A 12,610-nucleotide genomic window follows, 5' to 3' on the forward strand; every position below is an offset into this window, starting at 1 on the left:
GGACAATTGTCTTTCAGCACAAAAAGTTTTATGTATATATATATATATATATAATTTTTCTAAAACTCTATCAATCTCGCACTATAAGAGGTGCGCCACCAATTTTTTTATTTATTATTTATTATTATTATTATGATTATTATTATTATTATTATTTTGTCTACATTAGACTAGATTTTCGAGTATATTATCGACAAAAGATTGGTGGAATGCCATTTATGGTATTGGATTGGCATACATTGTAACAAGATTGTATATATAATCATGCTCAAATCATATGTTTAATATTTGAATTAATATTATAATTTTTTTTTTAATTTTTAGATCATATCAAAAATAAAATTTAAAATCAAATTTCTTAATCATCAAATCCTAACATAATTTATTTTTCCTAAACAAAATTTTGGTATACCATTATATCTACATTTAACCATTTTTAAATTTTAATTTTTAACATTTAATGTAATTTAAAAGTTAATAAAAAAATACTTAATATCAAAACTATCACACCATCCTCATAAAAATCTAACTATATATGTATATTAAAAATATATATATAGTCAATGTTTGATGTTACCAAAATTATTTTGGAATTCTAACATATTTGTTTTCGTTTGAGAGGTTTTTTAATTCCTACTTAAGCGTTGCTATCCAGATTGACCATCTTGTTACATATTGATAAAAATTTTATTATTTATTATCAATGATAATAATTATTAATAAAATCTTTATTAACATTGCAATTTTTAATTGACAACATTTAATAATGCATTCATTTTTTATTCTAACACCTTAATTTGGCATCTCAAAAAAAAAAATAATAATAATAATAAATAAAAACCTTAATTTAGAAAAAATTCTTTTGAACAATTACTTAAATTGCCAAATTGACATGAATCCTAGTAAATAACCGATCATCAATGGTAAGGAAAAGCATTTTTCTATAAATAAAAGATTGAGAGCTTGTTTGGTAGGTAATGTCAGATAGCAGTTCATAAAGAAGTAATTAGGTATCTGATTTTTTGTTTTTTTTTTTTTAAAAGGGCTTCAAAACAAAAATAGGAAGCTTTTAAATTAAAACATTAAATACTTTTCATTTTGAAAAAGTACCAACCTTCGTGTAATTGCACTTTTTTAAAACCACCAGAAATGCTTTTCTTTTTTCTATTTTCTTTTTTTTTTTTCCCCATCCAAAGAAACAATTTTTTTTCTTTTTCCAAACATGTTATCAAATATGTATTTTTTTTTCTTTTTTTTTAATAAATGGTTTTAACTCTAAAAGAAGCATTGCCCCAAAAAAATCTTAAAAAAATAAAATGCACTTTAGTCAACCTGTCGGCTACCATATTTTCTTTTTCTTGTTCAGATATTTTTCCACATTTCTCACTATATGTTTAGGAAACTCATTGAATTACATACCTAAATGACACTAGAAAAAATTGATCCTTAAACATGCTCGCTAACAGATCATACAACCCAATTTTCTGATATCAGCATAAATTAACCTTAGCTTCAACATGAAACAAAAAATGGCAATTCTTCAGCTGAAAGTCTGATATTGAAAGAGAACCAAGCAAATATACACATCATGCTTGCTCGTCCAAACTCAAAGCTAGCACACACAATAACCACAATCCGAAGGAAAAAGTGCAATAACTAAAAATATTGGAACTAATTAGAGACCCAATAACTTCAAGTTCAAATGTATTTATACTGAATAATCCAAGGACCTTTCAAGGAGAATTTTAAAAAGCACATGGTACATGCATAACAGAGGAACTAATGACAAGCAAGCTCCATGAAATATCCATCAAGCAGGCAGTAGAGCAATGTAACCACATTATTCCGTAATTTGGGTAAGTCAATGAAGAACATTCCAGAAAATTTATTATGGAATGTAAAGATTTTTAACTTTGTCCTATAAGATTGTGTCAACCTTCAATAGTCCTTCCCCATAGTTGATGAAATTCAATTGAATAATTGAAATTTCAGTTCAACATTAAATAAATACTACAAGTGAAAAAATGAAAAAAAAGGAGGACAAAAAAATTGATAACTACAAAAGATGATGCTACTCTCTTTCCCATTTTCTGCAATAATCTTTCACAAAATGCGGCCTCTCAATACCTATTTATCACAATCAGTTTATTATGTTATCATCATGCATATGGACTAAAGCTACCCGAAAATGTCTTAACAGTCAAACCTGGTGCAATTTAATCCGAAGAACACTGTTTTCAATAGTCAGAGCTCAAGTAATACAATCCCACACCAAAGTGATTGTGGGAATTATATTGAAGCTAGAAACCAATAAAGATCATCATTATCAACTATTTAACTTCAGAACCATACTGTTAATGGCAAGAGGGCAAAATATTGAGGACTCACCTTGAAGTCCAGGATACTCATTTGTTGCTGTTATTATCTTGAAGATTGCTTGTTTCTTGAATGGTACTACCTTTTGAATCAATGCAAGGGGTGAGAGGAGGAAAGGAAGGCACAGCCTTCAATATGAACTTGCGGCCACTTCTCAATGCCCCTGAAGAGCTCGAACCAAGCTCACGAATGTGACCATGTGGTGGAGAAACCCGCTTCTTATTCGGGGAACTTGCTTTCACAGACTTAATTGGAGTTGAACTGTCTTTTAGTATCTCAGGTGTGTCATCTTGCAAAATGTCATGAATTTCACGACCAGATTCAAGCCCCTGGAGAGACTTGGTCCCAACTATTCTGGTAACAGGGGTAACGGGTGAATTACGCCAACGAAGGGAACTGCCAGATGAAAGGCTATCACTTCCAGGGCACCGTTGAACTTTTGAAACATTTGTCCAGTCCCTTGCTCTGCATGAAGCCATGGCTGTTGATGAAGTATCTGAAGGTGCAGTGAGATGGCATACACTGGGGCCTGTATCGCATCTTGGTGTATTTGGATCCATTGTTCCAATGTTATAATCCGCTTGCCAGTCACAAGAATCAAGATTTAATAAATCTTTATCTCTTCCTGAAAGAATGTCATTGTCCTCCAAATTTCTTGTAGAAGATCGTGAAGATTTTTCATAAGAGGATAAGATGAAGAGATCAGATTCAGGTGATCTTTTAGAGAGAAACCGAGATTTTGGTACATTCTTTCCATGGCTACAAAGAAAGTAAAGAAACAATCAACAAATGAACTTAGGTTCACAGTACGATCTATGCAGTTGAGATCAAGGTGGGAAATTAAAATAAAAGAACATTACTCTGAGTATTGAAATGTTGGTGTTAGTGGCGTGAGGTCATGCACATCATGCAACTCTGCATGTATAGGATTTCTCTTGATTGGCACCATTTCCAACTTCCCATCAAATGCATCTTCCAAATTTTTCTTGCTAGCCGCATTGCTCACCATTTCCTTAGCCAACCCATGTTCCACAGCAATATATTCTATAGAAGCAACAAGAAAATTAAATTCCACCATAAGTTGCAAAAATTGACAACTTTTTGGCTGTATGTTTGGATATGAAGACACATTTACAAAATTATGTTTCCATAAATTACCTAACAAATTATCAAAGATAGTACAACATATCTATCTACTAAGGCATGCTAAGTTAAGAAAAAAAGAACCTCCAAGAAACAAACTATGCATAGGCAAAGAAAAAACATTCTTCTTCTCTGTAACAGGACAAGTGATACTAGAATCTGTTTCATAAAGTGACAAAATATAACTTCTTGTTTAGATTTCTACCTTCCTTCCTGCCGTAGACATTTTTACATCCATCACAACGACAACCAGTTGAGCACCCAACATTAGCCTTTTTCAAAGCAATGAAAATAGAATTGAGCAATTAGAATGTATTGGAAAGGAGAAAGATAACAAATAGGAAGGCATACAATGTCAAAGCAAAAATACAAAACCTGATAGCATTCGCAATACTTTTTCAGGCACATCGACTTTTTACAATTACAACCCCTTTTGTGTCTTGCTGAGGATGGAGTCATCCGACTACCATCTTCCTGTCATGGGACAATTCCTCGTTAAGTTGGTAACAAAACAGATTATAACAAAAACAAGCTGAAAAGTTCTCTAATACCGCATTATTAGGTGGAAATTCAGTGACACGCTGTACAATCTTGGGAGCAAATGCAAGTGGATTGCGGGATTCAATTTGTTGCCTTGTCTCAAGAACTGTATCCTCATATTCAGGTCTGTTAAAGCATCCTTGGCAAGCACAAGGTTCAGCACAGTAGATTCCGGCAGCAAAACAATCGCAATAGCTGCAAAGAAAATGCATATGGAAACAATATGAATATGCAAATGCAAATCTAAAACACAAAAGTAGAGAAACTTACAGTTTCAAGCATTTGGTCTTCTTACAGTTGCAACGCTTGCAACCATCACTTTCTGTAGCACTTGTTTTCTTCCTGGAGAATATAACAACCCAACAGTCCTGGCTAAAACATATAACAACTAAGAAAATAAAAATTTATAACAGCAAACGTACTAACCTTTTCTTTGTGGGGCTTGGTTGGTCATACTCTTCAAAACTATCAGCCTTTTGAAAGTTGGGTTTCTCTATCTCATCCTGAACCACTTGATATTCAAATTCAAGATTGTTGGGTGACACGGTAGTTGCAGAACTTGCAGCTGTGAAAGCCTTAGTTTCAAACCACCCTTCCTCATCACCAGCTGAGTTTTTTTCAACATTGCTTAATGACGATGAGAAGCTTTTTGTTTTCTCTATCACTTGACTACTCACAGATGTGGGTTTCTTTCCTTGGACACCCATATAAAGATCTTCTAATTTTATACTTGCAGTTGAAGCGTGACCCATTGATGCAGCATTGACAATGCTATTTAGATGCAAACCAATACCTGATGGCTTGCAAAATGTTGAAGAGTTTCCACAATATGGAGGAGGCAATGAGGGAGCAATGCAATCAGTCAATTTAACCAGCTTTCTTTTTCCAGAAGTTGCTTTTAGGTCTGCACGACACGGTTCAGCATTCTCAATCTCTGCATTGGTGGCAGCTAATCTTGAACTAGTGTCACTTGCTGCCTCCGGATAACTGTTGCTGCCTCCAGTAGTATACAAAGAGGCCTCTCCGAACTGAAGGCAACGTCTACGTATACCACGTTGGTTTTGATTGGCCTAAAAAGACTCATGCAATTATTCTACTGCAAAAAGAAAAAACCCCTAGCAGAACTTGACAACCAAAAAGTAAGACTTCATTTTTTTCCCTTCCAAAAAAATAAAAACAATTACTTTTTGGCCTTCCATCTATGGCATCATTATATAAGAAAGCAATAATCTTGTCATTTACAAAGAAAAGACACAAAGCTGCACCCCACATGGAAGAATAACACCTTAAGAACAAAAAATATGAAAAGAAGGCCCACTTGTATTGCAATGAAGGATAAGGGCTCATCTTGTGAACAGGACTGCATGGCACTGCCAGGATTGGATTTTACCAGATTGAATTAAACTATATTGGATTGTATAGTATTGGGATTTCGTAGAAGGATTGTATGGTATTGCATTAGATACTTACAATGTTTAGTGCAGGATTATATTATACTGCACTATAAATTTTTAAAATATATCACCTTAAGCACAAAAAATACGAAAAGAAGGCCTACTTGTATTGTAATGAAGGATAAGGGCTTGTCTTGTGAATGAGCCTGTATGGTACTAGCGATTGTACCAGATTGGATTAAACTATATTGGATTGTATATATATATAAATATATATTGGTAGATGGATTGTATAGTATTGCATTAGATATTCACGATGTTTAGTGCAGGATTACATTACACTGCACTACAAATTTTTAAAATATACTATATTATATATATATAGTTTTGTTATAAAACGTGTGCATGCTCTCATATCAAGGGCATTGTCTGGTCAATTACATGTAACCCACCGGTTATAATGGGTTTTATGATTTGATCAATCTCAATCACATATAATCCACCAGGTACGCACTTTATAGCAAAATTCTATAAATTATGTAAATTTTTTATTATTTTGAATGTAGATTTATTAATTTATTATGAGATTTTTATTTCAAATTTGTATGATATTAAAATAAGGAAAAAGTTAATAATATTTTTCAAAATTATATTAAACATAAAAAAATAGAAATAAAGAATATTATTAAACTAAAAACTGGGGGAAAAAATGAATTACTTCCACCCAGCACCAACAATCAGAGAAAACTACATCTACATACACAAAATACTAATTTATTAAAAACGAGAAAAAAAAAAAAAAGAGTTTAGTGGGAGTACCAAAATTCTGATTTCAATTCTATATCATTAAGACTAACAATGGCCATGATCAAAGCAACAAAAAAATGAAGAAGAATTGCAAGTGGGTCACTAGATGGAAAAATCAAACAGAAAAAAAATAAATAAATAAATGTTGAAGAAAAATTAATATAAAACAGGTTTGTGGAGGAGATCGGCAACATGAATTACTTCCATGCAGGCACCAAAAATAGAGAAAATTATATCTAAATACATTATATTATTTATTAAACAAGAGAACAGTTTTAGATTATCAATGGCTGCAACAAGATCAGAGCAACAAGAAAATGAAGAAGAATCATGAATGGGTTACTGGTTGGAAAAATACAAAAGGTAAAAGGGAAAACAATTAAATGTTGAAGAAATTAATATAAAATTGATCGTGGAGAAGAAAGAGAAGATCGATGGCCAACAGAGGATTCTCTGGCAGCTGTTGGGTGGCTGGGCATAGTGGAGACAGAGAAGATCTTGAAGTGAAGTTTGGGTTTTGTTTTTGGTCTTTGTTAGTAATTTGCAACTTAAACCTGATTTTGTACTTAGAACGAATAACACAGCATTTGCAGGATTAAAATGGTCAGGTTGGATTAGCTGTATGGGAGTAGCCAAGCACAGTATAGTGCTATTTAATAAAATTCCAAGTGCTTATGCGGCAAATACAGTACACAAAATGAGCCCTAAAATCAAATAGAAGGAAGCTAATGAGAGATATAATTGAAGAATCTATGGCACATGTCAGCATTATTTTCGATTGATATTTATTGAAATCATTCCTCAAAGAAACAAAGAAGTAGTAAAAAAATGTATTCATTGTGTCACTCAACCTTGTCATCTACCAAGAAAAGATGCATACATATTAAATAGAGGAATAATGCCTCAAGGATGAAAATAACAAAAGAAGCCACACTTGCATCGCAATGAAGGTTGACACCTCTAGTTAAAAAGATAATGAAAATACTTTATGAATTTGTAGAGAAAAAAAAGTATCACTTTGCATCATTTTCCTTGGATATATATAGAAACCATCCCTTGAAGTTGAAGGAATCATATTCTAAAAAAATTGAAAATTTCTCTAGAATGTGTCACTCAATCTTGAGTGATACCTATGAACAAAATTCCCCATCCAATGTCAGACATACACACTAGAATTCAAATCCAAAGTTGATGTGAAAAATATATCTTGAACAGTGTGGTCTCATTACCATAAAAAAAGAATGAATTCCATCAACTTAAATACACATATTAGAATTCATAATTGATGTCAACGTGCAACATATATCTAGAACAGCAAAGAACCATTAGAAACCCATAAGACTTCTTTGTAAGACTCAACTGATAACTATTAACTAAAGATATGATGCAAAGGATTAATAATAATTAATGAAAGAAGGCATAAGTAAACAAAATTTGTGGTTTAAAATTCAAATTAAATAAATTGTACCTTAGGACCATGAAACAACATATTCTCAACTAGTCCATTCGAGACACCAGCATTTTCATTTTCACCAAAATCTTCGTATGCCTCGACACTCTGCAGAGACTCAGGTAAAGGCTGAGAAGTACAATTACAATCATCTTGATGGCTGCATCCTCTATCCTGCAACATGAAATTTTATAAGTTGTAAAGAAAATGTCCAACAAAATTCTAGCTCATTAAACCACATTATTCTGTTCTTTTTCATTTTTTTTCATTTTCAAGCCAAAGCCAGGTGCTTTTACCTTGACCTGTGAATGTTGACAATCTTGCTTATCAATAGCATGATCTACATGCAAACTAGATTTGATATTTGCGCATTCACTAGATGTCCCATCATTTTCCTCCTCGTCAACTATGTTTGGCCTAGCATCAGAAGTTGGCTTTCCTTGAATGTCCTTCTTAGCTTCCTCCAACAAACCGAGATGTTCCTCCACTACTGTTGATGCATCTGCCCTAAGTCCAGACTTGTTATCACATGTCAATATGGTTTCCTTTAAGTCATTTGATGGTTTAGATGTATCATCAATTTGTTTCAAACATGGAGAGACTGAATAAGTAGAATTCAAGCAATCCACCTCCCCAGGGTCAGCCAAATACTCATCAATACATCCTGAGGAACTATGGGGCTCACTTTGCAAAGAATCCTTAGCATCAAAATCCTTCTTGGAGTCAGTTATCAATCCCCTTTGCAATATGCTACTAGATTCCTCAGAATAGACTAGACCATCAGTAGATTTCTTGTCCCTGTTATCATTCTGAGTTGCTTCTGCACTAGATAATTGGGGGTACTGAGACCTGATAAAAATTAACAATTATCATGTTATTATTACCAAAACCATGAAAATAAGAAAATGAATCTGAAAGTAACTGAACTACATTTCAAGGGGACCAAACCTCTTTAGAAAGCTTGCTTCACGTTGCACATTTATACGGGGTGATGTGAACACAAGAGGAGGAGAAGAAAGTCCAGGAAACCCTTGTGCTACATGTGCAGCCTTGACAGACTTGATTGGTGATAGATTGCTTACATAGCTAGAAAAGGGGGACTCCTGAATCCAACAAAAACAATGTGAAGATGAGATTCATTACTAATGCCCATTTCATTAACAAAAGTGAGGATGTTGCCCTTCTAACAGAGCAATGGTTTGAAGGAGAAGCCATTGAAACATCTCAATAAGAAGATTCCCATCATTTAATATAAACTCCGTGAACTAGAAAGATTATCCATCAGTTTTCTCTACCATTTTGTAACCAGAAGTATAATTGCATCAATTTGACTCCATAAATCTTTGTATCAAAGGACAACCATTATTTAGACCAATTTCAAAAGTGAAATGCCGAAGCAAAGAATGATCAATATTCTTGCAAAGCATTAAAAACAAAATGTACACCAAGTTACTATTTGATTTTTAAAAGGGCAAAAAATGCAACTCAACAGGCAACCGTAGCAGTATCAGATTTGGTTCAAGAATTTATTCCCTTATTTCGAGGACAGAAATCTTGAACATTCAAAATTGAAATGTATTGACCAAGTTTTAAACCCAAAGAAAGGAATGAAAGCTGTTAGCAAATTATACGAATACAATGTGACTTCCTTTAATTTTTAAACCCTAATTTTGTGAGGAAAGCATATTGCAAAATCCATATTTGGAAGAACCCCACAAGGAACCTTAAAATCTATAACTGACCTGCCCAAACTGTCTTTAAATCTTGCCACATAGGATTCTTTTCTTCAGTATACTCCTTTATTCAAGAATCACATTTATGCAAAATCCACTACTACAAATTACTTACCTCAAGGTTGAATTATCAATTACTTATGTTTTAGGTACACTTCCACACATTGAAAACCCCAAAAGTCCACGTAAATGCCACATATATTACCCACTTGTAATTTAAATAGCACATGCTAATTAAACTTATCAAAATTAACACTAAGACCTAACTAGACCGCCCAACAACACTTACCACACTCAAACCTACAATTCAAACACCCTAAAAATAACAAAAAAAATTCATATAATCAAATAGCCATTATATAAGAAAATTAGAGATCTACAACCACAAAAAAATTGTTATATATATATATATATAATAAAAAACAACTTTGTAGTAAAAAAGGGCAACAACTAGCTAAGCGACCAAAGTAAGTATATGCAACAATCTATAATCAGAAATGGAAAAAGTATATTAGGGTAAAAATCGAGGAAATTATACTTACTTGAACTTGAGGAGAATTTGAAGGAGTAGTAACAGCGGAGGTGATGATCTTATCAGTTTTAGGAGATTCCATGGAGTGAAACCCTAACTCTGACCGCAACCTTAGCCCTACATATCTCTCTCTGCATCTTTCTCTCTCCTCTTCACTCTCTCTCTCTCTCTAGTCTCCTGAAACTGATTGATGAGAAAAATGTGAGGAAAAAAAATAATAATTCCTCTATTTTTCTTTTCTCAAGTATTATTATTATTCTTATTATTATTATTTTTTCTCTCAAACAAAAATGAGGGAGGTAGAGAGAGACGTAGGCTGAAAGGGCGGGCATTTAAAAACCGAGCGGGAAAAGAATGCTATTGCCTTTTGTCAATTTGTGGGCGGGGCCGTGGTCTGGATTTTTTATAAGGTCCAACCTGAAATCCATTGTACTGGGCTTGACCCAAACCCATATTTCTACAAATGGTTCAAATTACGAGAAGCCCCAGCCTACTAAAGGATGAAATAGTCTAATACAATCTAATTTAATCTCATTTAATAAACATGTCTATAATAATTTTGACTGTTTTACTTTTTACTAGATTTGAAAACTGAGGAGAGCAACTTTTATAAAATGTGATTTCCACAATAAAACAAGCTTGATCCACTCAAATCAAAACTCTCCGTCTAAAACACGCTGTCATAGTCAAGTCAAGATTTTTGATTTTTTATTGATAGAAAAATTTATATATACCTCTAACATCTTTTTCTAGCCTGTTGAGTAACATTTTGTGAAACTGTGAGAAAGAAAATAATAAAAATGATAAACATTATTCATATTTCATGATATTTCTATTTTCAAAACTTTCAAATTATATATGTAAAACATCTTTGATGCATTTTCAAATATAATTCTATAGTTTGAAAAATGTTTTCAAATTTTTTCAAATTTATATCTCAAAAATAGCTATCCAATGCATTTTTGGCCTTTTTTTAATTTTAAAAATGAAAATTAGTGTTGCCCTTATTATTGTATCATTTTGTTTTCTTTGTTTCATTTTCAAGTTTATACAGGGGTATCATTTGGCAATTTATACCTACATATATAAATTATTTCCCTTTTTCAAATTTTATATAGGTTATTATTTCGCAATTTTTAAATACATCTTTTTTTTTTCAAAGTATATTATGTGCATCTATTTACTTTTGTAATTACAAAATTTATAATAATTCAACCTTACAAGTTACCAAATGTTTTAATTTTTCGTTTTCTTACAGTTGGTTTTACGTTCAACACAATTGTTAGCAATTTTTTATAAGTTACATAAATACCAATTGGGCGAAAAGATTTTTTTTTTTTTTAAACTACATTCAATATTTTTAATGTTTTACTTCTTATTTTTGTTCAAAAGCCAAACAATACGCACAATGGGCCGGTAGCCTGTTATTTATTTTGTAATTTGTGTTATTTATTTTTTTATTAAAAAAAAATGACTCAAGACATCAAATTGTGATACAAAAAATTTGTCTCAATAGTATAATTGCAAGTAAAATTAGATGAGGACTTAATTCAAGAAAATGAAAAACAATATCGGGTTGGAATATGTATTAAGGTATGAACAAGGATCAGGGACAGTGAGGGACCAAAATGTGAGGACAAAAGACAAAGACTGAACATGCATTCTATTTCTTTTTTTCTTCACTTTTTGTGGGATAAAGACCCTACATTGTGTAATTGTTGAAATATGTTAGGAAGATTTCCAAACAATCTGTCATTTCTCAAACTCATTACAGTTCAAAGAATATAATAGTTCAAAGGAAAAAAAAAATATACACCAATGAAATCAAATTACTCAGACAATTGTATTGATTCTTGGAGAACAAACTAATCTACAACGCTCAAATGCATTAATAATTAAAGAACTTTAAAAATGAAATTTCAACTAAGAACACCTAAGAATAATTAACTTAATTAAAGTAAATACTAATAAAAATAAACAATGTAGTCTAGATTATAGTTGTATGTGAAGATGTGTGTGTCCTCAAAGCCAATTGAGTTTCGATTTATATATGCAAAAAACTTTGATTGCTTCATGTGCTTCCGATGTGGGATTTTTTTTTAATTCCAACTTTATTAATTTAATTTATACATATGCAAGTCATGTGCCATGCTAGGATGATCGTTAGGAGTCAACTCAGAGCAGTGATTGACACCTAGAGCATAAAAATCAAAGTAAAGCATGATGGAAGTGGACTCAAAACCATAAGTGGATATATGAGCTCCAAGTCAACAGCAAAACAATCATAACTGTTTGATCAAGTGTGTAGAATGATCATCTGTTAGATGAAAAAGTGCAAAATGATCGCCAACATATAGAGAAAACTTGAAGTGCTCAAAGCAAATGCAAACAAGTGGAAACTTATCAACCAAAATCCAAACAACACACTATTGGGATATGTAGTGAATTTGTAGATGAATGTGAAGGCTTATAATCTACTAAGAAAGTTAGTTGTAGCCTAGGCTGTTTAAGTAAAGAACTTGACAAAATGATGAAGGCATGTATCTAATTGCATTGGTTAAGTCCCAACTTCATCAATTAGTGTAATGAAACCTAAATTCCTAGGAAACTATGTCCAAAGTGGTTAGCTTGGCCC

The 12,610-nt window shown here is 32.3% G+C and overlaps 1 protein-coding gene across 1 annotated transcript; it reads right to left on the bottom strand.

The window, feature by feature from the left end:
• Positions 1 to 1,691: 1,691 nt before the first annotated feature.
• Positions 1,692 to 10,269, bottom strand: LOC107421243 (CRC domain-containing protein TSO1). Its single transcript, XM_048476636.2, has 11 exons — positions 9,986 to 10,269; positions 8,659 to 8,813; positions 8,007 to 8,559; positions 7,729 to 7,884; positions 4,486 to 5,129; positions 4,330 to 4,401; positions 4,071 to 4,254; positions 3,895 to 3,993; positions 3,725 to 3,791; positions 3,237 to 3,420; positions 1,692 to 3,135 (listed from the first exon to the last, which is right to left on the bottom strand). Exons 1-11 carry the CDS (start codon positions 10,055 to 10,057, stop codon positions 2,406 to 2,408), a joined length of 2,916 nt encoding a protein of 971 aa, XP_048332593.2. The 5' UTR covers positions 10,058 to 10,269; the 3' UTR covers positions 1,692 to 2,405.
• Between the last annotated feature and the right edge of the window lie 2,341 nt (positions 10,270 to 12,610).

Source organism: Ziziphus jujuba, chromosome 5, assembly GCF_031755915.1.
Source record: "Ziziphus jujuba cultivar Dongzao chromosome 5, ASM3175591v1".
Taxonomy (NCBI): domain Eukaryota; kingdom Viridiplantae; phylum Streptophyta; class Magnoliopsida; order Rosales; family Rhamnaceae; genus Ziziphus; species Ziziphus jujuba.

Coding starts and splice junctions, on each gene's coding strand:
- LOC107421243 (XM_048476636.2), bottom strand. CDS start 10,057: ATGGAATCTCCTAAAACTGATAAGATCATCACCTCCGCTGTTACTACT. Junction 7,885..8,006: donor GTCAACATTCACAGGTCAAG/GTAAAAGCACCT, acceptor TTCATGTTGCAG/GATAGAGGATGCAGCCATCA. Junction 4,402..4,485: donor CCAAGCCCCACAAAGAAAAG/GTTAGTACGTTT, acceptor TATATTCTCCAG/GAAGAAAACAAGTGCTACAG.